General features: G+C 36.3%; 1 protein-coding gene across 2 annotated transcripts in view; it reads right to left on the reverse strand.

The window, feature by feature from the left end:
- Tasp1 (taspase 1) overlaps window positions 1-26336 on the reverse strand; it is a 251661-nt gene that overhangs the window by 188510 nt on the left and 36815 nt on the right. For both annotated transcript variants that reach the window (XM_004634308.2, XM_023718640.1), the window contains exons 5-6: window positions 9359-9479; window positions 3791-3875 (exon numbers count right to left, since the gene is read on the reverse strand). In XM_004634308.2, the coding sequence (XP_004634365.1) occupies window positions 3791-3875; window positions 9359-9479 (206 nt within the window). The remainder of the gene's footprint in view (window positions 1-3790; window positions 3876-9358; window positions 9480-26336) is intronic.

The following is a 26336-nucleotide window of genomic DNA, read 5'->3' on the forward strand; positions in this document are numbered from 1 at the left end:
GCCCATCACCTGTGGAATGGTTGAAAAAGATGTGGTATATTTACACAATGGAGTATTACTCAGCTATAAAGAATGATAAACTTGAAGCCTTTATATTGAAGAGGATGCCACTTGAACATATACTCATAAGTGAAATAAACCAGACACACATGTGTGAATATCATAGTTTCCCTAGTCTAAGAACTCAAAAGAAGAAATACAAATAGAAAGGTATAATACAAGTAAAAGGGAAGCAGGGTCTCAAGGACTAACTCATCAAGAGAGGGAAAGGAGAAGAGTTAGGAAACATGACAATGTCAAGCCATACAGTTATATGTAGAAGATGGGCAAGGCAAGGATCCTGAGAATCACTAAGGATTTTTGAATCTAGCAGTTAATTGGAAAGATTCTCACCCTGACTAACTATATATACTGATACCTGTGAAATAAGCAATAGCACTGCAATGGTAATCTGTAATAGTTTCATGCTTGGAGTGCCTGTCATTCTGGTCTTCTGAATACGGGCTGATTGTCATGATACACCAGTTGCCGCTATGCTGTCTCTCAGGCAGATGGTTGTTCAAAAAGAAGGGGGTGGTGAATGAAAGCAAGAGACAGGAAAAGGAATATTGTGGGACTGTCCTGCTTCAAGGTTGTATATGGTGAGATTTTTGGACTTATGTGTAAACACAAGAAGTATATAATTCTTTATGCCTATTTTTAAAATATATTCTAATTTTTAAATGTTTTTTATCACATTCTGTAGGGACTTAAAGTTCAACATATCAATACTTGATGAAAAATACCTGTTCCATATTATGCCTAAGATGTTTGATACTCAGGCAAAGGATCCTGAGGTTAAGCTTAACAGCCTAAGTTGTATGGTAATAACAATAAGCCTTTCTTCCGGATGGTTAACAACCTAAGTTTGCAGACCAAAATTAGAGAAAAAGGAGGGCCGCAAGGAAAGCCAACATTTTGGCCCTAGCCTTACAAGGTCAATTAAGACTCAGGATATATGGGAACTTGTACTGTAACGTCATGTAACTCGGTAGTGTATGTAACTCGGTAGTGTCCCAAATTTTCTGATCAAGGAGATTATGGGGCCACAGAGGAAAGTGATCAATGATGTAGAGTGTGCCTAAGGAGAGTCACATGGAGAGAAAACATTCTCTCAGGCTTTCACAGAGAGCACATTGGCCAAGCTATGGCCGTGACTCATCCACATGCCTGATACTGACAAAGTTATTTATCCTCTCAAGATAAATCCTGAGGGGATTTCACTGACTTTAGCAGACCCAAAAGCTACAACTCTTGTTGCATAGGTCCTGCTTTACCTTGGTCTTAACCATCCAGCAGTAAAGTATAAAAACGAAATATAAGAAGTAAAGCCATGGTGTTATGTTGAGCTGTAGGGGACTCAGGTCAACAATTTCTGACATTGCCAGTCAAGCGGAAGACCCAATACTATTATGGGCTACTGGACTGAATACTATTATGGGCTACTGGATAGAATATTTTGCTGAGTTTACACACGTATAATATTCAAATAATGGAACTTAACAAAAAAAGGGGGATACAAATGAATGTCCATTTTGTATCTGTGTGTTCAAAGTGGTTAGGATAGATATATAGTTATATTCTCTTAATGAATAGAGGGATTTGTTCTGATGGTGTTTGTAAATAGGATATCATGTCTGCATCTTATACAGCAATTAACCACTAGGAAGAATGTATGCAATGTGTTAATTATTGAAACTGTCCTACCAATTTGATTTGAAAAAAAAAATTGTCAAATTGAAATGAACGATACACAAAAAGGTTAAAATATTATTGCCAAGTGGAGTTTACTATAGTAAAGGTACTGGTGTTTTAACAATCAAAATCAATCACTATATTAACCAACTAAATAAAAGTAATCATAACACTATCACAACAAATGCAGAAAAAGACCTGACAATACAAAATTCATTTGTGTTAAAAAAAAAAAAAAAAAAAAAGAACTCTCCACACAATGAAAATTTTCTCAACATGATAAAAAAAGATAGAGAATATACCTAAAGCAGCCATTATACCTAATGGTGAAAGATCAAATGTCTCTTCCCTATAGTGAACCAGAAAGGGGTACCATCTCCCACATTTATATTCTTCATTTCTCTAGAGTTTCTAAGCAGTGCAATGAAGGGAGAAATGGAAATTAAAGAAATCCATATTAGAAAGAAGTAAAACTATAGTCCCAAAAGACACAGTATCTATGTAGAAAATCTTATGGAATCTTTAAAAAAGATACCATAGGAGCTTAGCAAATTCTCAGGACATTATATCAATGATAAAACTAACTATATTTACATACAGTTCTATACAATGATAATAAATATTTGAATTGACATTTTTATAATACTGTATTTCATATAGCATCTTTAAAAATGAAAACTAGTCATAAACATGATAAAATGCATGCAAGATCTGAACAATGGAAATTATAAAACTTTGTTCAGAGGTTTAAAAAGCCCTTAAAAAATGGGCTTACTTTCAACAAACTACCTATAGAAATGAACAAGCTAGTTTTAAATTCATGCAAAAATATAAAATACCTAAAATATCAAACAATTCTGAAAACAAGAATAATGCTGAAAAATTATGCATCTGAGAAAATCATTTAGCTAGTTAGACGGGTATAGTGTTACTCTATTTTAATGAAGACACAGTCATCACTTTTTCCCATATATGTTCTCTTTGTCAAACCCGGAGCAATCTTCTTATCTCAGCCTTTCCCAGTGAGAGGATTATAGGCGAGTACCACATCTAGCCCTCAGGAAATATTAAAATATTACCTGTCCCTTCTGACATCTGTTTCGCTTTGTTCCCTCTTTCCTCCTCTGTGGTAATCAGTGAGTTAGGTAACCTTTCTAAATCTTTTTGTGCAACTATGTATGTACTTACCTACTTTAGAAAATTACAGTATTGTACTTGTTAAAGTATAAAAGACCAATGAATGTAAGAGAATGAGAAAAGCTTAAATCTAGAACAACTGTTATGAAAAGTAGGACAGAGATGGGGTCAGGGTAAAAAAGTGAGACAGTGAAAAGGTCCAGAATTCCTGTAGGACTGTCCCAAACAATGTAGTTAATAATCTTTTTTAATAGATGTAGTTAATACATCTTTTTTCCCTACAATCATTTGAGATGACATAATTATCAAAAACAAAATCCCAGGCCAGGGAGATAGCTCAGTAGAATAAGCACTTGCCTGGCAAGCACAAGGCCCTGAGTTCAATCCCTGATACCGGAAAAAAAAAAGAAAAAAAAATCCTTCTATACTGTTTCTGTACTTGCAGTTCTCACTGATCTTTTAGCCTTTTCAAGTGAGATTCATGAGCCAGACAAAAGACTGCTGATTATTAGCGTCAGATAAGGTGAATCAGGGCTATTTACAATGTTTAATGTACTTTTATTCTAAGAACTTCCAAAAACTACTTTAGATTGTTCTACAACATTTAAAACACTCCCAAAGTTTTGTGATAAATTGACCCCAACTAAATACTTATTAATAACTCTCCATAATCAACTACAATAGCAAATATTAATTCTGATCTCCTGTTTTAATCCATCATGTCCTATTCCACCCAGAGCTAAATTAAGTGTACAACATATTCCAAGATCACACAGCAAAGTGTATCTTACTCTCCAAGGCACGCTTTGCTGGTATGTAACCAACAGCCTCAGCCTTCCACAGAAAAGAACAACCTTCAAACACTGCATGCACCAAAGAGCAAAGACACAGGGAAACTCAGGAAGCACAAAGTGGTTACCAGGGAGGAATTCTGCCAGCTGAGAGTTTGCCCTTCTGTCCTTCACACAAGAGTCTGTTTGCAACTGAGACTGGGTTCTTGATTCCTATAAAATAAAATCAGCAGAAAAAGATATCTTTATGTTTCGTACTCGGTTGTAAAGTTGTTATAATAAAATAAATTTAAACGCCTTAGAAATTCTTCTCCTTCAAGATAGCAAATATACTAATAAAAATAATTATCATGAACGATTAGCCAAATTTTATAATATATGAGTACATTTTTCAGATGCAAGAAAAACAAATATAAAGTGTCACATTTTATTGTGTTATAGAAGCAAAGATTGAACTTGAAATACTACACATTTCAATTTAGTTCCCTCTTAATAGATTTCACAATGGAGAAGAAACAATGAATTGAAAATATTACAGAGTGTGCCTAGGGAGAGTGAGTGTGCCTAGCGAGAGTGTGCCTAGGGAGAATCACATGAGGAGAAAACACTCTCTCAGGCTTTCACAGAGAGCACGTTGGCCAGGCAATGGCCGTGGCTCATCCACATGGCTGCACTGACAGGGGTTCTACAATCTGAGGTGCAGGATCTCAGGATAAATCCTGAGGGGATTTCACTGACCTTCTCAGACCAAGGGGCTACAGCTCTTGTTGCACAGGTCCTGCTTTACCTTGGTCTTAACCATCCAGTAGAGGAGTATGAGAAGTAAAGCCATGTTGCTATGTTGAGCTGTGGGGGACTCAGGTCAATAATTTCTGACACTGCCAGTTAAACAGGGGACCCAATGCTATTATGGGCTACTGGACTCTTTTAGAATATTTTGCTGAGTTTACACACCTATAATATTCACTAACGGAACTTAGAAAGCATGGGGTATACCGATGAATGTCCATTTTGTATCTGTGTATTCAAAGTGCTTAGGATAGATATATAGTTGCATTCTCTTAAGGAATAGAATGATTTGTTCTAATGGTGTTTGTAAATAGGATCGCAAGTCCGCATCTTGTACAGCAATTAACCACTAAGAAGAATATATGCAGTGTGTTATTTGTTGAAACTGTACTTCCGATTTGATTTGAAACTGTCTCATTGCTATCTGTTTATCGATAAAATTTTGAAGAAAAATAAAACGTGAAAATGTTAAAAAAAAAAAGAAAATATTACACTATTCTACCATCAAATCTAATTACCGTTCCCTGAATTTATTGACAATACAATCATTAAAGAATAAATATAACTGGGATGAGGAAAAGGGCAAAAGAAAGAATGGAAAAATATATATTTAGGTATATATACAGGATAGGTTGGATAATTATACTGCTGATTTCTGCTGGTCTTTTGAAAGGAGCAGTTAATGCTGAAAATTTTTTTATTTGTCTTATTTTTTTCTTTTTAATTTCCTATAATGTCTTTATTGTGTTGTGTTGTTTTGTTTAATCAATTTAGCAGGTTTATATCTGGTAACCTAAACAACTAATTTGAAGATATCATGAAACCATTGTTGAATTCCTATTACGTTGTTTAATGAAATTTTGTATTGTTTCTAATGTTTTGGGGTTTTTTACTATTTCGTATTCTCTAAAAAATAAAAAAAATTTAAAGAATAAATATAATTATCAATAGCTCCCATTTTATCATGAGGAGAAAAATTAATGGGGAAAAAGTAAGCCAAACCTTTGAAACTGGCTTACAAGAGAATAATACATCCATCCTTCAAGTGAGGTAGTTAGTGTTAAGGAAAGGAGGCCAAGTACACACAAGCCTGCAACACAAAATCTGCTCTGGACCATTTCAAAAGGCCAAAACATCAGGCACAAGTGAGATGAGAGGAACACTAACTCCTAGGAAGGCATCTGTATGGTAAACACAGAATAAAAAAGATAAATAGGATGACAATGACAAACAAAATGATGATAAAGATGATAGAAGGTAAAAGTAACCTAGTATCTAGTATGTTGCAGGCCCAGTGCAAAAATCTTTAATCTATCACATGATATATTTCTGCCAGATAGCTATTGCTAGGCAGCCTGTGTCATTAATGAGGAAACTTTTGCACAGAGAGGTAAGCTGCCTATCCAAAGTCGCAGAGCTAAAATTTTAACCCATGTAGCTAAAGCCAGAAGCCATGCCCTTAACTTAGCAAGAATCTATCTCAAAATAAAAATAAAATAAAAAGTGAATGGGGAGATGACCAGCAACACAGCTTAGTGTGAAGGCCCTAGGTTCAATCCCCAGTGACATAACACAAAATAAAATGAAACAAAAGACATCATTCTTTATTCAAAGCTACTCAACTTGAGACAATGCAAAGGAGATAAATACATCAATGGAACATAATAAAGCTAAAATGTTAGTTGGAATTTTTTTTCTTAATAAAATTTATATTCTGTTTAGTATTTACCAACTTTGGAATTTAGTATTATATTTTATTTTGGCAATATGTATCTGAGCCATACATTTTTTGCTGAAACCTTATATTGTTTTTATTTTCTTTTTTTATTTTAATAATAAAAGTAATAAAAACAATACAGAATTGCAAAACAAAATGACAGGAAATAACAATGGTCATTATTTTGGATTTTTAATATACAGTACAGACAGCATTTCAAGTTAAGTGGGAATAGAAAGATCATATATGAGAGAAATAACAGTGAAAAACAGAGTTGGTCTACTTTGTAACTGTAACTGCTATCAGATTATTCCTTCTCAAATACAAATTCACCCTTCCTTGCCTAATCTGTAGAAATGGATATGAGCCATTTAAGAGTCTCCTGCCACCTGGCACACAGTAAGCTTTGTCAGTAGAGGGCACTGGAGATACACTGCAGTAGGAAAGGGTGGCCTGCTGGCAGGCATCCCGAAAGTATGATTTTGTCAGTGTTATGTGGCCCAAAAGGTATGCTCCAGGGCTAAGTGCCTGCAAGGTAGTTTTCTCCAGCATTCACTCACTATATGTTTGGACCAGCTTCTGATCCAGGCCGCAGCAGCAAGGCTGAGAGCCCTAGAAAGAACAAGACTCCACCCTACACCTTGCCCCTGATCCCCAAGTCGCATCTCCACGCCCTAGCCTCGGCCCCACGCACACACAGCAAGTGTTCCATGGAGACAGCTGTCTACTAAGCCAAAACCCACTCTTCATCTTATGTACAATATGTTTAATTCCACAACCTCCTGACCTCCTCGACCAGCTGGGGCTCACCTGCACCTCACAGGATTAATCCCGTCATGGTGTCTATGCACCACCTCCAGCCCAGGGATTCCAGCCACACTTCTGCCACACACTGGGCTACAAATACATTTCCAGTAAGGCATGAACATATTTCCAGCATTTCCATCTTTACCCTTCCTTGGATACTGCCATCTGCTCCACGATATACTTGGCAATCTCCTTACATCTGTCATTAGTCTATCTCAGCTTACTAAATCCTTATGTTAAACTTCTGCTTAAACTACCATACGATTTCTGTCTCCTAATTTAAGTCAGATCAGATGTAACCTTCAAACAATTCCTAAATCTCTCTTGTGTTTGTTTGTCTAATGAGGACAAAAGTATTAAATTCATATAGTTATTGTGAGAATTAAGTGACTTGATACATGTAATTAGGGTCAGGGAGATTGGCAAGCGCAAGGGCCTGAGGTCAATCCCCAGTTCCGGAAAAAAAAAAAAATGTAATTCATTTAAAATACTGCCTAGTACCTTATAGTTCCATAAATACTAGTTATTATTATTGTTAGTCAACAAGTTATATAGACATAATTTTTAGACATTACAAGAAAAAATGGATTAAACTGGTAAATGCAAAATAAATTATATACACTTCTAGAAGAAAATATAGGTTACTGCTTATAAATTATGAAAGGAACTAAAAATGGAGAATACAAACGTCACAAAAGAGAAAGTAATATGCTTGGCAAAATATTTTGAATGTCAATATGACAAGTTTTATTACAAATAGAGGCAAAAGATAAGTCATATAAAGAGGTATGAATAATCTATAAACAAAAATGTTAATGGCCCTTAAATACGTTAAATTGTACTAAATATCAGTAAAATTTCATAATGAAAGTGAAATTAAAACTAACTGAAATACCATTTTTATATAACATAAAGGTCAGAATTATACAAAAGATCAGGACAAATAACTGAACTAATTGACAGATACAGTGCACTATATTCAACACCTGCAGAATACATATTCTTCTGAGTTCTTAGTAAATATGTATCACAACATACCTAAGCTAGGATATAAAGTAAGACTCAAAAGATTCAAGGAATGTGAATCAACACCTTTTTGAACTCAGTATAATTAAACCAGAATTCAATAAACTAATTAAAATGTCTTTTGGCAAATAAATGTCATTACCCATAAGAAATAGCCATATTCCTTACAAGTATGTATGAGAGCAAATATGTAATTTTATAAATACCAAAGATTTTTTTTGTCATTTTTAAATTTATTTTCCAGAGCCAAAGATGTTGAATCCCATATTTTGAAGTTCCTCACTGAGAAAAGCCCGGTAATTCAAAACAAAAAGAACAATTCCAAACAAGTACAAAGAAACCATTCTAATCATACACAATGCTTTTTAAAGAATATTTTAAAAAATGCCCAACTCATTCTATAAGGCCAGTCATAACAGGGTACAAAAATAAACCATCACACATAAAGTAACCTGATTTGCTACTACAATTCTAAGAGGAAAGCACTACGCTGGAAGTATGGGAAAGTTTTACATCTTAATATGAAAATACTTAATTTTTGATGTAGGTGTAAACATTTATACAGTTACATCAATGGTTATATACACTTAAAAATTCATGAGTCTGTACATGTAAAATCTATATACTTCATATAAAAATACAAAACATTAGATATATCTTTTATATACTGATATGGGAACAATCTTTTTTGGGGGGAACAGAAATCTTGAAAATAGTCTATTCAAATGAAAAAAGTTTCAAAGTAACATATACATTTATTCCTTTAAAAAGAACCATATTCACAAAATAACACTGTATCTCCATATACTATATAAATGTTTAGATAACAGAACTGGACATTTACTGGCTAAATACCACTGGGCAAAAGGGATGAAAAGGAAGGATTCAGAAGATCAAAGATAAATATTTTTATATCATCTGAAATTTTTCATAATAAAATGTATATATCAGAAAATGATATAATTCTAATCAAAAACTTAGAAACAGTGCCTCACTTTTTCTTAATTATTTATGGCTAAAATCTTACAAGAAATGAAGAAAACTGTTGGGTGTAGTGTCACATGTCTGTACTCTCTGCACTCTGAAAGACTGAAGCAAAAGGAGCACAAGTTCAAGCCCAGCCTAGGCAACTTATCAACTTTCCAAGACTGTCAACATAAAGAATTCCAAAAGTAGCAGGGTATGCTGGGAACATAGCTCAGTATGAAGGCCCTGGGTTCAACTTCCAATACCATAAAAAAGGGAAAGAAAATTGCTTGTTTTCAACATTATTTCAAGGAAGATTGTCCTTAGAGCTATTAAATGGTAATATACGTCTTTCAAAGAATAGAAATAGAACATCATAATGCTCACATACCACTGAGTGCTCCGACTGCTCCAAAATTTAAGGATTTTCCATCCATTATGCTGGCATCACACTCAATTTCCCCCAGGAGGTTTAGATTAGATCCCATTCCTGCATTTGTAAAAGGAGAATCCTAAAAGACAAACGCAAAAATGAAATCATTAGGTTCTTTAAAAAATTAATGTCAATTCTTCATAAATTCTTCCAAAAAAAAACGCTTCCAAACTTACTGTACAATACAAATACCACCTTGACACTAAGTAAGACAAACACAGAAAAAAAAAATTATAAAGGTCGGCCAGTTAGCTCAGCAGACTAAGCAGGCTCAGCAACTAGCATTCAATCCCCGGCCGCCATACCAGCCCCGCCCCCGGGGCAAGCTGAAACAGGGACTGAGACTGGGCATGGTGCCGTGCCTCTGCAATCCCAACACTTGGGAGGATGAAAACAGGAGGATCACTATGAGTCCAATCTGTGTGGTAAGACTCTGTAGACCCTGTACTAAATACATAAATAAATAAAATAGAAAAAAAAAAAACTATAGATCAATACAAATTGCAAACATTAAGACAAAAATTATCTGAGAAAAACCAGCACATCAGAGTCATCACAACATGAAAAGGGTTCTAAGTCATGAACAAGAGGGTTCTAAGAAAAGCAGAGCTGGTCTAGCACCTGAAAAGCAAACAATATACGCCCACATTAACAAAGGAAAAATGCATAATAATGTCATTAGACACAGAATGAAAGCACTTGACAATACTCAATACCATTTATGGAAAAAATTCCCTAAACTAGAAATAGAAAGAAGCTTCTTTAGGTGGGCAGTCAGGTATATCTGTGACCTTAGGTACTTGGAAGGTTAAAACAGGAGGATCACCAGCCGAAGGTCAGTCTGGGCAACAAAGTAAACACAGTAAGACCCAGGAGTCAAAAATAAATGATAGGGGAGGAACAGGAGGAGAGAGAAGAGGAAAGCTGAAGAGACATCATCAAAACTAAAATTTTGTTGCCAGTTGCACTGGTGCAGGTTACAACCCCAGAACCTGGGAGTCGAAGGGTCGCCATGAGTTCAATGCCAGCCTAGACTACAGAGTGAGATCCTGTCTCAAAAAAGAAAAATTAAATGCTTTTGTGTTTCAGAGTACAGCATTAAAAAAGTAGAAAGAAAAATCACAGAATAGGAAAAACTTTACGCAAAACATATGTAAAGCAACTTTTTTTCAGAATATATAAAAAAGTTCTACTCTAAAAGATAATTTAAAAGTGGGCAAAGGATATAAATTAGGATTTCTCCAAAGAAGATACATAAATAGCTAATGCAATCACATGAAAAGATGCTCACTGTCATTTGCCATTAGGAAAAGGCAAATCAAAACCACAATGAAATACTTCACACGCACAAGGATGGCTATAATTAGATAACATATGTTGGCAAGGATATGGGGAAATTAGAACCCTCATACACTGTAGAAGGGAATGTAAACTGATGCAGCCAGCTTGGAAAACATCTGGTAGACCCTCAAAAGTTAAACATAGAGTTACCATTTGACCCAGCAATTCCATCTGTAATTACATGTATATCAAGTCTTGCTACTCAGGATTATATTATATTTGATCTCCAGCCAGAGAATAGAGAGAAAAGCTAATAATACTTTCTTTAAACTTTACAATAAAAATAACTATCATGGATACCCAATCCCAAAATTTGACTCTAAAGAGTGAGACAGCCAAGCATGGTGTCACGTGCCCATAATCCCAGCACTCAGCAGGCTGAGGCAGGAGGGTTACATAGGTTCAAGGCCACCCTGCATTATGTAGTAGGTTTAAGGTCAGCCTGAACTAAAAAGTGAGATCCTGCCTCAAAATACAAACAAACAAATGGGGAGTTAGTTTAGATTGAACATTTTTGGAGGCAACTATGTAGCTGCAAAGCCCACTCCAAAATAAGAATAGGTGGGTGTGATGTTGCATGCTTATTGTCTCAGCACTTGAGACAGGAGGGCTGCTATAGGTTTGAGGCCAGTTTGGGGTACAAAATGAGATGAGTTTAAGGTGGCCGTGGTCTACATAAAGAGACCCTGTCTCAAAAAGCCAAAAAATAAAACATGTATTATGTTTAATATTAATGAATATAATTATCATTAATAAGCATAAGCTACCCCACATTCCAAAAAGCTGAGCTAATACTGAAATTTGGAGCCATTCTAAGGTAAATCAGTATTACCTAGGAAATGAGGACAACTCGATCAGTTTAAAGACTGCCAAATACTCAAAACCATCTACAAACTTTCCCAGTTGCCTATCCAGAACCAAGAAAAACTCACCATAACACTTAGGCCATTTCTAATCATGTAACTAAAATGGGGTCAGATTTGAGATCAGGATTACAAATAAAATCACAGAGTAAAAATAACAAAAACAATGTATAATTAAATAAAAATGAATAGTACAGAAAAGAAATGCTGCAAGTATTCAAAAGGAAAGAGCCTAATGTGAAATGGAGACGCGAACCACAGGCTTCATGGGAGATGTAAAACTGAGCTCACCACAGGCTTCATGGGAGATGCAAAACTCCACGAAGACTCCTGAGCTCCATGAAGACTCCTGCTAGAATGGCTCATCCAGAATCTCCCCTTCCTCCTGATGCTTCCTCTTCCTAACTTGCCATCCACTGACCCCACCCTGACCCTTGGCTAGAAATTCCCACTTACTGAACCCCACTACCATTCCTCTACACAAAATACAGCTACAGTCCCTATACCTATTACAATAGTGTCTTCTTAAATAAATTCCACTTATCATCTTTCTCAGGTATCTTTAAGATTAAGTCATTAGGGACATGCAAATTGAAATCACCAGATAATGCTGTATAACTACTAGAATGGATAAAAATGAAGAGAATGACAATGATGACCATTGGCAAGCATATGGAGCAAACTCAAGCCCCATACACTGCTGGTGAAAATGCAAACAGAAAATTATTTGGCAGTTTTTGTTAAAATTAAGCATGTCCTTACCACTGACCCCACAATTCTACTCCTAAGTATCATCCAAGAGAAATTAAAACATGAATCTACACGAAGACTTATATTCAAGGCAAGTGTGCTGGCACACACTTGTAATCCCAGCATGAAAGAAATTGAGGCAAGAGGATCACAAATTCTAGTCCCACCTACACAATATAATAAAACCTTCTCTCAAAAAAATAAAAAGGGTGGGGGTGGAGGTTGTAGTTCTGTCACAAAGTTCCCCTGGGTTCATGCCCCAGTACCATTTTAAAAAGTTATTTACTATATATTTATAAGTTCTTACCAACTTTATTCACAATAGCTAAAAGCTAAAATTCAAATGCCCATCAATTAGTAAGTGATAAACAAATTATCATATATTAATATACTAGAAAAGAGCAATAAATTGAAGAAACTCTTAATATGCCCAGAAATATAGGTAAATCTCAAAAGCAGTATTTTAAATGAAGTCCACTGCAAGAAGGCCACACATTATATGATTCTATTCACAGGAAAATCTTGAAAAAGCAGAACTATAAATCTAGGAAAAGCAGATTAGGGTGCCAGTAACTTCAGGTACACAGAAAGCAGGGGGATTGAGAGCTTCAGGCCATCATGAGCAACCCTGAGACTGTCTCAAAATAAAAAGAGCTGAGGATGGAGACCAGGGCTAGAGCATTAGCCAAATATGTACAAGACCCTGGGCTCAATCCCTTGTTGTAGGGCAGAGAAAAGGCAGATAGCGGTTGTCGAAGGCCACTGAGAGAAGAGGATTCAATGTAGGTGAGTATCAGAAAATCTCTAAGTGACAGTAATGTTAAATATCATGATTTTATAAGCTGTTACATAATTGTATGTATTTGTCAAAATTCATCAAATTGTACATTCAAAATTGGTGAATTTTGTTAAGTAAACTACAATTACTTCAGCATAACTGACAAAGAAAGTAGCATTATTTCTTGGCATAAACTAATCACCATATGAACTAACTATACTCTTATAAATATAAATAACTTTTTTACAGTCATTTGTTAATTCTGTCATGTGATATTTTATAGGATTAATAATCACTATGTTCCTTATAAAATCTGTCTGGCCCCATTCTGCTCCTGTTCAAAAAGCCTACAATGGTTTCCAGTTAGACTTAGAGCAAAACCTAAAATGCTAATTTCCAAGATTTTCAAGGTCCTTCTTCCTGGTTGAACCCACAGCTCCAACTTGCTCCCGGCCACTTTTCCGCACAAAACTACAATTTCTGCACAGAACTACAATTTCTCAGGCACAGCAAAAGCCCCAAACTCAGGGCCTTTCCATTCATTATTCGTTCATTTCTTGGAAATGCTGAGCATAGCAAGCAGTTCTAGAGAAGGAAGGGGGCCAACAAACACTGTGTAAACACATATGCATATAAGTATAAATGACTGATGTTGCATGGTGACAAGTTAGTGTAAGGAAAACTGAAATGCAATGAAGCACAATGGGTTACTCCCCCATATCTGTACAGGACTTTCTCCTCCATGCTGTTCATGTCTCTCTATGATGACATTTTACCAAGGCCCTCCTCCTACTTACCAAGACTAGCATTTTCTTACTATCACTCAATCGCTCTCCTTTCCCTTACTATTTTACTTTTTTTAAGGCACCTTTTACTACCTGATACTATATATACCATTTTTGGTTATCTAATTCTCCTTATAGGACCTAAGCCCTATAAGTATAAAAATTTGTCTTTTTAGGTATAGTATCCTAATGTATAAAGCAATGCTTGGCACATGGTAGTATTCAATAAATATTTGAAGAATGAATAAATAGCACTGAAGTGTGATTTGACATAAATGGAATGATTGACTACTGTGATCTGTAATGCTGTAAGCCAGCTGATACTTAAATAATTTTTACAGGATACTCTATAAAGAAATGCCAGGAAAACATAATGGAGTGTTAAGAATCCAGTCTTTTCGTGATTAAAACATGAGAAATAAGGAAAAACTCAAACAGAAATATTTTCAACTTCTAACAATGAAATTTTAAGTTAAAATATGTATTTAAGCTTACTAAGAACTTTTAAAAGAAATAGGTCCCTGACTGATTAACCCGGCAAGGGAGGGAGGGAAGCTCTCCAAAAGGAGAGCCAGGAGCAACTCTCCCACCATGACACGGAAACCTTTTTGTCTTACTGAAATTTGGGAACACCATGCCAACAAAAAGATCTGCAAAGAATTATGCTCTCACCATAAACCACAACCTGTATTACCCATTTCATGTTCCTTGCTGAAAGCATAAAAATAAGAGCTGTTTGCAAGGCCACGGGGTATACTGTACCTCTGGGGATCTATTATGTAACCTCTATTAACAGCTCTTACAGATGCAAACAATTTAGTTTTCAAAATGCTGTACAAAAACGAGACTGGCACATTATAAAATCATTTTTATATAAAATGATTTATGTTTGTCCAATTTCCAATCTTCCTTTCAGGAGAACTAATGTTAGACATTAACAGGAAATTACTAATATCTTAGTGTTCATACCCTGTCACTCACATACAAATTCAACAAACACATCTTCAGATGAATATTAGATTGTATGGTAATAGTTTACTAAAAAGTATGCTATTCAAACTATTTTAATTAGTGCCCCTACTAAAAAACAGGTAGCTTCTTTTACAATGACAAGAAAGGAAGAAAATAGCCTTTGAAGCAGACTTTGTTCAATCCTTTTTAAATAATAATAATAAAGGATGCGGATGTAGTTTAGTGGCAGAACACTTGCTAGGTATGTAGAGATAGTGAGTTCAACCTCCAGCACCACAAAAAAGTAGTAAAGACAAGATGTCTACTCCATGTCACTTCAGCCCTTTTCAAATTAACACCAGAAAAATGCAAATATATTATATATCTATATATAATATATATTCCACCTATTTCACTTAACACTATCCAAAATATTGCTAATTCTCTGCTATGTCATCAACAATTCTCATTATATACAAGATGAACAAAGGTCAATGAAACTACATTACTAAAAGAATGATATGGGGATTATGACTAAAAGAATCATATGGGGATTTTTCGTTGTTTGGTCTTCAGTAGCCAATTAAACTAGAATTTTCAAGAATTGAACAGTTGAAAGATTTCCAATTTAGATTCCTTTTTGGTAGAATAGTTAAGTTTAATTCATTCAACAAGTATTTACTGGGCACCTACATGCCAGGCAAATCTTTTCTGAAAAGAGCCAGATATGTTAAAGAATTTAGGTGTTGTGGACCACAATAATACTTCAACTTCTCAACTCTGCCTTTATGGTGCAAAAACACCTACAAACAAGTGTATATGGCTACATCCCACACAAAATTCTTTTAGACATTATGGTGATTAACTGATTAATTGTCAACTTGAGTGGGGAGTGCCCACCTGAATTGAGTGAGCATAGTTTTGGGGTGTGGAAGACCACTTAAAGAAGGCTGTTGTCAGCATGGAATAGAATGAGAACAGGAGGAAAGGATTTCAGTTGGTCTTCCCTGGAAAATTCACTGCAACTGCTTTTTTGCAATGAAATTTGGCTGTTTTTCTTCAAAAGCACTTTGCTTGTTTTCTTTCTTCAGAGCATCAACCCTCATTTTCATCTTGGAGGTCTTCTCATTTCCAGTGTGGATCCCTCAGCCTTCGGGCACAGACCCTTTGGCCTTCTGGGACAGACACTTAAGCATGGATCACTGGTCCTTAGGCCTTTCTAGAACAGATCCTTTGGTCTCCCATCAGGGATCCTCAGGCCTCCTGACACAGACTTGTATAGGACACAGCCAAGGGCTCCAAACCCTCACCTGAATCACTCAGTTCTCCAGTGTGCTGACAGGCATTTTCTTCTATATCTGACTCTAGGAAGCACAAATACAAACTGAAATTTGAATTTCATATAATTTTCTAGTGTCATGAAATATTAGTTTTCTTTTGATTTTGTTTCAGTCATCCTAAAAAGTGAAAACCATAAGTAGTTTACAAGCCATTCAAAAATAAAAGACCTATTTGGCTTTCTGGATGCAGCACAACCAACCTTGAACCTTGGGGCTACAGCAGTGAACAAAACAGAAAAACATCCTTGCCTACATCAAGTTACACATCTATCTATGAGAGAGCAAACAAGAAATTAAGTATAGGGGTTGGAATACAGTTGAATGGTAGTGCTTAGCAAGGAAAAGATCCTGGGTTCAATCTCCAGCACTGAGAAAGAAGAAAGGAAGGAAGAAGGAAGTAGAAGAAAACAACTACAGATATCCCTCGGTATACGAGGATTGGTTTCAAGACACCCTTGCCATACCAAAATCCACGCAAGCTCAAGTCCTTTATGTAAAATGGAATCATATTTGCATATAACCTGTGCAAATTATCCCAAATATTTCAAATCATGATTATCTAATATTAGGTAAATGTACAAATAGTTGTTACACTATTGTTTAAAGAATAAGGAAAAAACTCTATATACAGTATAGATGTAATTTGTGTGTGTGTGTATGGAGTATTTTCTATCTGTAATTGGTTGAATCCAAGGATGTGGAACTCAGGGATGTAGAGGCTGACTGTACATTAGATGACATATTAAACAGCATTAATATAATGAAAAAAAAATGACACAGGATAAGAGATAGTTCATAAAGGGCTATAAGACCAGGGAAGGCCTGCCTGATAGCTCAGCAGACCAAAGCACCTGCTTAGGCAGAGCGCAGTAGCTAGGGTTAAATCCTCAGCCTGCCCTGCTGGCCTCACCCATGGGGCACACTGAGACAGCAATTGAGACTGAGCATGGTGGCGCACACATGTAATCCCAGAGCTTGAGAGGCTGACGACAGGAGAATCACTAGAGTCTAATAAGCATAGTGAGACCCTATAGACCCCATCGTAAATAAAGGAAAAAAAAAAAAAAGACAATGGGGCTTTCTAATTTTGTTTCTTTGCACATAATTTCATATTTACAGAAAAGTACAGCGGTCTAGTATCCAAAAGAACTCCTGAAACTTTCAACAATAACCCCCTCCCTCCCAAGAAGGACCCAAGCATGGGAGTGCATTCCTATAATCTCAACACTTGGGAGGCTGAGACAGGACTGCTATGAATTCAAGGCCAGCCTGGGCTACACAGTGAGTCCAAGGCCACCTGAACTACACAGCAAGACCCTGTCTCAAAATCAAAAGAAAAAAGCAAACAAAACATAGTGTGTGGTGGGCTGGTGGTGCACAGCTCTAATCCCAGCACTATGAGAGGCAAGACAGTAGTATTCTAAGACCAAATCTAGCCTGTGCAGCTCAGCAACTTAGTGAGACCCCATTTCAAAACCGGGAAAAAAAAAAAAAAAGTAGGCCTGAAATGGTAGGTCAAGGTGAAGGCCCTGGGTTCAAGCCCCAGAATCCCCTTCCCCAAACAGAGGAGCGAGCAAAGGACTTGAAGAGACATAAGCAGACACTTCCACAAATAAAATATATAACAGCCAACAAGCACACAGAAGTACACTCAAAGCTAAGGGTGGTGGCACATGCCTACAATTTCAGCAATCCTGGGAAGCAGAGGTAGGAGGACCACAAGTCTGAGGCCAGCACAGGCAAGTGAGTGAGACCATGTCTCAAAATGAACAAGTTTTTTGAAAATGGGATATAGTTCCGTATGAAGCTCCTGGAGTCAATTCCTACTATCACTTTATTTGTTTTTTTTTTTTTTTAATATTTTTATTGAGAACCAAATAGCAATGACACAGTTTCACAACCAATGACTAGCACATTTTCAATAATTCATACATTGCACATTGTTGTCCTAGTACCACTTTAAAAAAGAAGTTCCTCATTAGAGAAATGAAAATCAAAACCATAAAGAGATATCACTTCTCGCTCATCATGAAGGCCTTAATGACAAAAATGAAAATAATAACAAAGTTGGTAAGCACATAGAGTAATTATAGTACTCTCACAATATTGCTGGGAGTGTAAAATGGTTTGCTGATTTATTGTGGAAAAATAATTTGGTGCTTTCACAAAAAAAAAAAAAAAAAAACTAACAGAATTACCTATCACACAACCCAGCAATCCTACCTGTAGCTATGTACCCCAAAGACTTGAAAACAAATATCCAAATACTTAAGATAGAAATGTTCACAGCTACACTACTAACAATAGCCAAAAGGTGGAAACAACCCAAATGTTCATCCGTGGTGAGTGGATCTATGCATTGTGGTACATACCTGAATAATGCTGAATGCTCCACCCCCTAATAAAGAAATGAAGTACTTGATTATGCTACCATATCAACAACACCTCAAAACATCATGCTAAGTGGAAAATATAACATCAAAGGTATGATTCTATTTACATGAAATGTCTTTAACAGTTAAAGCCATGAACAGCATATTAGAGTTTTCCAGATAATATAAAAGAGGACAATAGCAACTGCTTAATGAGTATGAGGTTTCCTTCAGAGAACCTTTAAGGAGATAAAATATGTGGAACAATCTAAGAGACAGTGGTCACCCAACACTATGAATATTTCAATATGTCACTAGGTTATTCATTTCAAAAGTTAATTTTATACTATGTAATCTTCTCAAACAAAAGAGCACACACAAAAGAATGTAGGGCTGGTGATATAGCTCAACAGTATAAGCCCTGCCTAGAAAGCACAAGGTCCTGAGTTTGATTCTTGACACCAAAAAAACAAATGCATATTAGGTGATTCCATCTATACAAAAAAAACTAAAACGGGCAGATTAATGTATGGGAACAGAGGCCAGAATTGGTTTTGCTGGGGTGATGGGAATGAGGCACAAGAACCTTCCAGATGGCCAGAAATGTTCTGTTAATTTATCTAGGTGCTGATGGAAGAGGGCTATTTTCACTCTGAAAAATTTATGTAACTACCGCTTTAGAATAAATATCTATACATACATGCTCAAAATATATATGCTCAAGAAGCAAGCAAGCATATATGTAAGCATATATACTGAAACTATAATATTTTAAATAGAAGATTAATCACAATTGTTTGACTTCCCCACTGTGGGACCAAAGGATCTCTCTGTATCACACCTATAGACATCTATAAGTCAACTTAAGAGAATCAATAAATGACAACCCCACCCTCTTGTGCCCACAGATTCTGATCTGGATCACGTGTATTAAAGATAAGGAATCATTTTCTTTTTAATAAGCTGCTGCAAAAGATTCTGATCCAACTGCACTATGAACCTCACTTTGAGAAAATGCATTTGAAATGATCTCTGTAAACTCTTAACTTCACTTTCTTCTCCATCAATCTCATCTTCAGGAGGCTTATAAAGGTATCCATCAGTACTAGCACAGAGGAAACAGTAAGACAGCAACAAGTAAATTACGAGAAGCTGCAAAAGCTAACTGCTCTGGGGCAGGATTTACCTTTGAGTAGAGAAAAGCTATATAAGCATATAAAAATTGAAGTGAGAGTCAGTGGTTATGGACACAGAAAGCTTTCTGGGCAATCCTCACAGATGCACCCACAAATGTGTACATCAAGGATTTTTCTTTTTATATTCTCTGCTAAGGAGGAATCAAGATAAAATAAATGATGCTGCAAGTTAAATATTCTTTAGAAAACTAGCAGAATGAAGGTTGGTAATGACTGCAACATGCTTGGACATACAGTACATTTTTCACCACAAACTCTAAAAACAGTGTTTCACTCCTGGGACTAGAATTAAGTAAAGGAACAATTTGGTTCAAGCTTATTTGGCTCCGAAAGTATTTTAATCTGCTTTAACTCCAGCTCAAAATTCTGGACTGATATACTTTGGTGTTGGTTCAAATTGCTTCAAAGAGAAATTCTTTGAAAACCCTTTAGCTTAATTTGAAATTCATTTTCAAAATAATAAACTAATACTTAAATCCAATTTCCAGTTTAAAAACTAAATGAAAGCACATTTCAGTTTTATTCTTAGTTTTCGTAGAAATCCCTGTTAAAACAATTTGCAGCCTCTCCAGCATTAAAGTAACATCAAATGATCCATTCGTTTTCTTGGTCCTCACAAGACAAAGTTAACATCTCTGTCCAAGACTTATTTTCAGCTATACCTTAAATCGAAATACTGTGTTAGCTACACTTGAAAGCTTCCACACACTACAGCCAGCTGTCACCCAGCCCTGGCAGACTGCAGCCCTGACAAAAATGCAAGTTCCATTTAGCCAGATCTCTTTTTTTTTTTTTTTAAGAGAAGTTAGGCATCCAACTTTTTATATAAATTTCTTGATTTTTAAATATTGACAAATTTCAACTTGTAAAAACATTTTTCTTTTTGTAATTTTAGGGAAGGGTCTATAGCATGTTCAGGGTCTCACTACCAGATCCGACTCAGTAGTGATTCTCCTGTTTACAGCCCCCCCAAGAGCTGGGATTAGAGGCGCACCACCACACTCAGTCTCAATTGCCATCTCAGTGTGCCCTGTGGGCAGGGCTGGCACGGAGACCCTGGGCCTGCTTGCAGGTGTTTTAATCCACTGAACTATTTGGCCGGCCCTTAAAAACTATTACATGGGCCAAGCATTATACATCTGTGAACTGTCTTTTGCAACTTCTAGCCCGCGTCATTTTGTAAATTAAGAAGGTCTAAAACTTCTATAGGTGCAAAATCTGAGCTTTGGTAAATATTCAGCTTTCCACACAATACAAATGTCAGAAAAAGTAGTTGATACAAATCCTAGTCTTAAAACAAGTCACAATTTCATGATTATGCTTACTTACATATTTAAAACAAAGAGCCCGCAAGATAACTCAGTGGATTAAAGCACCTTCTTAGGCAGAGCACAGCGGCCCTGGTTAGATGGGCCTGCCATGCCAGCCCTGCCCCCAGGGTGATTGAGAGTAGGCGTGGTGGTGTGCACCTATAATCCCAGAGCTTGGGAAACTGAAAACAGGAGAATCACTAGGAGTCCAATCTACATAGTGAGACCCTACAGGCCCTGTATTAAATACATTAAAATAAATAAATAAATGAATAAATATTTAAAATACGTATTGCTATATAAAACAGAAACACACTAAACCATTTAACTTACGTTGTAGTCTAACCTCCATTAATTCACATCTACCAAGAACAGTCAAGCTATTGGTCAGAAATGGCATTTCTGACTATAAAAAATACGTCATAATATATTTTTTGCTTCCCCAAAATTAGTCAATTGCGCTTTCTCCATAAAATTTGCAGGAAAGAGAATGATGAAGTGTCATGGTAATTTTCTCCAAAACCATTTGTTTGGAAAATTTCACCTATAACTTTACTTTATGGTGAACTGTCTTTATCAAGGAGATCACAGAAAATAAGGTTTTGTCTTTGAAACTGGTAGCTTATAATAACAACAACCACCAAAAAATGTTGATGAACACAGAACACACATAAAGATACAAAGAAGTTAGGGGAATCAATGTATGCAGAACATGAAAAAAATGACAAAAAAAATAAGCAACATTTACAGAAACAGAAGAAATAAAAAACATTTATAGAAAAATGAGGCATGGCCTATAAACCAGAGAACCAGCCCCAAAAAAGCAACAGTCGGTTTATGGTTGTATTTTTTCTTTTGTTTTGTGTTTCTGCGGATTGAAGCAAGGTCCTTCACACTAACCACTGACCTCCATCCCCATCCCTTCTTTGTGTGTATGTGGAAAGTGTTTTGCTAAGTCACTAAGTTGCCAAAGCTGGGTTCTAACTTGTGATCTTCCTGCCAAGCCTCCCAGCATGCTGGGATTACCGGCATACCAGTTGGCTCTCATGTTCTCGATATGAATTTTACCAATTTCAAAACAATGGCATAAGGTACATGAAAATAAGTAATAAATTTCAATGAAATTATGGCATTCAGAGGAACATTTATAAGAAGAAAAATCCTCAGGTAACCATATAAACAATAACAAGGAAGTGGTATGGTTTGACTGTGGTTTGAATGTCTTCCAAGAATCCATTATGACTGAATTCTTGGTTGGTAGTGTGGCACTATGAGGCAGTGGAGGAACCTTTGGGAAGAGAAGTCCTAGTGGGAGCGCCTTAGGTGACTGGGGTGAATCCTCAGAAGTGGTTCTCATGGGACCCTTTAGATATTCTCAGAAACAGTTGCTACAAAAGCCTGAGTTTGGCCCCTTCCAACTCCCTTGGCCTCCTGGGCTGAGATGTGATCACTTACTCCAACACATATTCCTACCATTGCCATCTGCCACTCACCATGAGAGATCCTGACTAGAAGTATATCAATACAGGTGCCACGACATTGAACCTCCAATTCTGTATGCTATGTAAACTTTCTAAAGTTAGGAGCCAAGCCAAGAAGGGTAGCACATTCCAGTAATCACTGCATTCAGGCGGCTGAAGCAAAAGGATCACCATAAGTTATCAGCCTGGGTCACACAGTGGGTTGAAGACCAGCCTGTTATACATAGTGAGAACCTGTCTCTAAATAAGCAAACAAATAAATAAAATAGGTAAATATTTCATTATAAAAACAAAAAGGTAACTAACAACATTAATCAACTCAGATATCTACTCAAGTACACATGAACATCGCCATTGGTAGATCTGGGATTGACCCCTGCATCTACTCTCCCAGTTTGTCTATTCACCATTCATCTCTTTTAGATAGAGATGGGCTTGAAAGGTATAAATCTACTGATTATAATCCCTTTATTCAGTTGTGAATAAACAATGAGGTGAAACCTGGAAAAACTTGGTTTTTTATTAGTGTACTTTATTTAACTGAGTGAATCTCATTTTCCATATCTAAATAACTGGAAAATGTGAATAATAACAGAGATCTGCAACATGAAAATCACAAGAGAATTTTGGATTTCTCTGAAATTTTGGTATAGGATTGACCTAAAAAAATCTGTCGTAGAACCACAGAAAACAAAGGCAAAGAGAAGGTAGGTAGATCACGCAGTACACTATCCAGCTGGCAAGAAGTTATGAATTACATGTTAAAATATTTTCATGGAAGAGTCTGAGCATGGTGGTGCATAACATAATCCCAGCACTGGGGAGGCTGAAAACAGGAGGATCAATACAAGTCCAAGCTATGCAGTGAGACCCTATACCAATACATAAATGAAAACAATAAATACTTCCAGGGAAGTTATATGCATATGATATGAACATACTGTATCCAAATACACAAGAAATGTGCAGTTCCCATCTAACAGAAGTGATTTACCATGATAAATTTTCTTAAATTCATGTTTTTTTTTCTTTTAATGTATTTGGTACAAGGTCTTACTACGCAGCTTAGACTCATAGTGATCTTCCTATCTCACCCTCCCTATCACTGGAATTACAGGCCTGTGCCACCATGCCCGTCTCGGTGACTGGCTCAGACTTTCTGGGGGTGGGGCTGGTACAGCATGTGGTGGTGGGCATCAAACCTTGGTCCCTGTGCTTGCCTGAGCAGGTGCTTAGTTTGCTGAGCTATCTCACCTGCCCTAAGTTCATAATTCTTTATGGGAACTGCTGGATATCTGCATTGAAAAAAAAAAAAAACCAGAAATATACTTTAATCCATGTGTCAAGAAAAAGGCATATAAAACGATTCTATGGTGGTGGTACCCATTTGTTTTTTTGTTTTGTTTTGTTTTCGTACCAGGGATCAAACTCAGGACCTTGTGCTTGCGAGACAGTACTTAAACTACTGAGCTATCTCCCTGGTTCTTAAGAGTTACTCTTTAAAACTGTCAAGAAGGGGCTGGGAAGAGATAGTGCCTACTTGGCAAGTGTGAGGTTGTGAGTTTTCCCAGTACAAAAAAAAAAGCATGAATAAAACTCAGTCATAGGCCAGGTATGGTGGCATATGCCTATAATCCCAGCAGTCAGAAGACTGAGGCAGGAGGAGACCATTCCAAGTACAAGACTAGCATGAGCTACGAAGTGCACTCAAGGCCGGCTTGAACTGCATAGCAAGACCCTATCTCAAAAAGAAAAAAGAAACACCTCAGTCATACAGGAACATTTTCACCCAAATACTGAGCAATTATAAATTAAGACATGTTTTACAGAAATATGTACTATTAATCATATTTGAGTATTTAGCCAACATTTATAAAGACTAGAAAGTTCAAGAATTAATGGACTTTAACTAATAAAGTTCAGCAGAGTTAGCCAGAAAATATTTTTATTAGACCCAAATGAAGTATCTTTCATTCATTAATACAGAACCACAGGGCATACTTAGAAATCAGAGGCTCAATTATCTAAAAAGGGTGGCCAAAGAAATAAAAAACTTTCCATTTCATTCTGTAACTGCTCCTTAATGACAGAAACTATTCTTTCTTTCTTGGCATTCTCTCTTTTCTCTTCCTCAGGACATACTTACAGATGCACTGGTTGCTTTAGAGACATACTAAAAGTTCTTGCTGTAGCTGATCAAAGTTGGAATGCCTGGGGAAATTACTCAACCTAGACAGCCCAGAATTGGACGTAGCCAAGTAGTTACTATGCTCTACTTTTAACACGTGTTAAAGTAATATTTTAACTATCCTGAATGTAAGTTGAGAGAACACTGCTTGCGTCACACTCTGAATGCGTGCGTCAAATACAGTTTGAGAATACCATGCTGTAGTATCTGTGACAGTTCATTTTTTTAACTGTTCAATTATATAAAAGAAAATGTATTTTTCTAAAAAGCTTATAGAAAAGAACCTGTAAAAACAAAACCATTCTATAACCTTAAAGTGGTTAATATCTTTCCTGGACATGTGAAAAAATGAAAGAAATACTGCTATTTGTTCATTCTACCCATTGCTGATTTGGTGTAAAGTATGCTATCAAAACACAGAAGCACATTTGTTTTTTAAATTTACTTCTGAAAATACAGGGTGTTTTGTTTTGTTTTGTTTTGTTTTGTTTTGTTTTTTTTGGCAGAACCAGAAGCGCTTATTCCACTAAGCCATCTCCCCGACCCCCGAAAATACATTCTTAAAAGTCTTGCTTACATCCTTACTATTAGTAAGCAAATTTACAAATGTGGTATAATTAAGCAGAAAAAAAAAATGACATCATAGCAGTTTATTTTCACTTTTTTATTTGAAAGCCAAAGAACTGCAATACAAAGGGTTACCTGTCAAACTTAACACAATTCTCTAAAATAAAATACTGGCTTCAAGAGATTTTCACATCTGAAATAGTTTTAAAGGTTTTTTTTTTTTTTTTTGGTGGGGGGGAGGTTTGATTCTTTATGATGTTCAGGAAGAGGTTAGCACACATGGTACCTAAAATTGTCCTTTCCACATGAGTTACAATAGAAAAGACAAATGTTGCTGTTTCTCCAGGGCTGCCAAATTGGCAGCCGCTTATACTTCCCTTCAACTTAATTGTTCCTCTTAACCACATTGACAATAATAATGAAGTATCACTCAAAAAGACCCCAACAGACCATGGAATTACAATGATTTAAACCATCTTTCTGTCATATGAAATGGTCAGCATGGGTATTAGGAACTTTTAAGTCCTCTTAATTATTCTTTGCATTAAAAAGACTTCCGACTCCCTAGAAAACGTTAACATCTGCACTGAACTCTAGGAAAGGGAAGCATAACTGACTTCCCTACTTTTGAATTTCCTGTGAAGCCCAACATGTTACAGCGTTGATACCCTGCACCTGCATCGCATGAGCCGTCACAAAATGCGTGCACCATGCAGGAAGCTGGATCCTGAAAGAAAACGACTGCTGGTGAAAGCGCCTCGGTGGTGGCAACGGCCAAAGAACTTTTTTGTCAACAGGAATGTCTAGAACTCAATTTTAAATTGTGTTCTAATAGTGATTCACAATCCTTCATTATTTTAACACAGGGTAAAGCCAGTCACCAATATAAAACTCAGGTGGATGAATGGATGGCTAGACAGAAAGATGCACAGACACAAAATCAAAAACATTTCAGAAGTATTTCGCTCCACTGTTAAGCAAGTTTAGAATATAATGTTGATGGAATTATTTAAA

This window comes from Octodon degus, unplaced genomic scaffold, assembly GCF_000260255.1.
Source record: "Octodon degus isolate 3935 unplaced genomic scaffold, OctDeg1.0 scaffold00060, whole genome shotgun sequence".
NCBI classification, from domain to species: Eukaryota; Metazoa; Chordata; class Mammalia; order Rodentia; family Octodontidae; genus Octodon; species Octodon degus.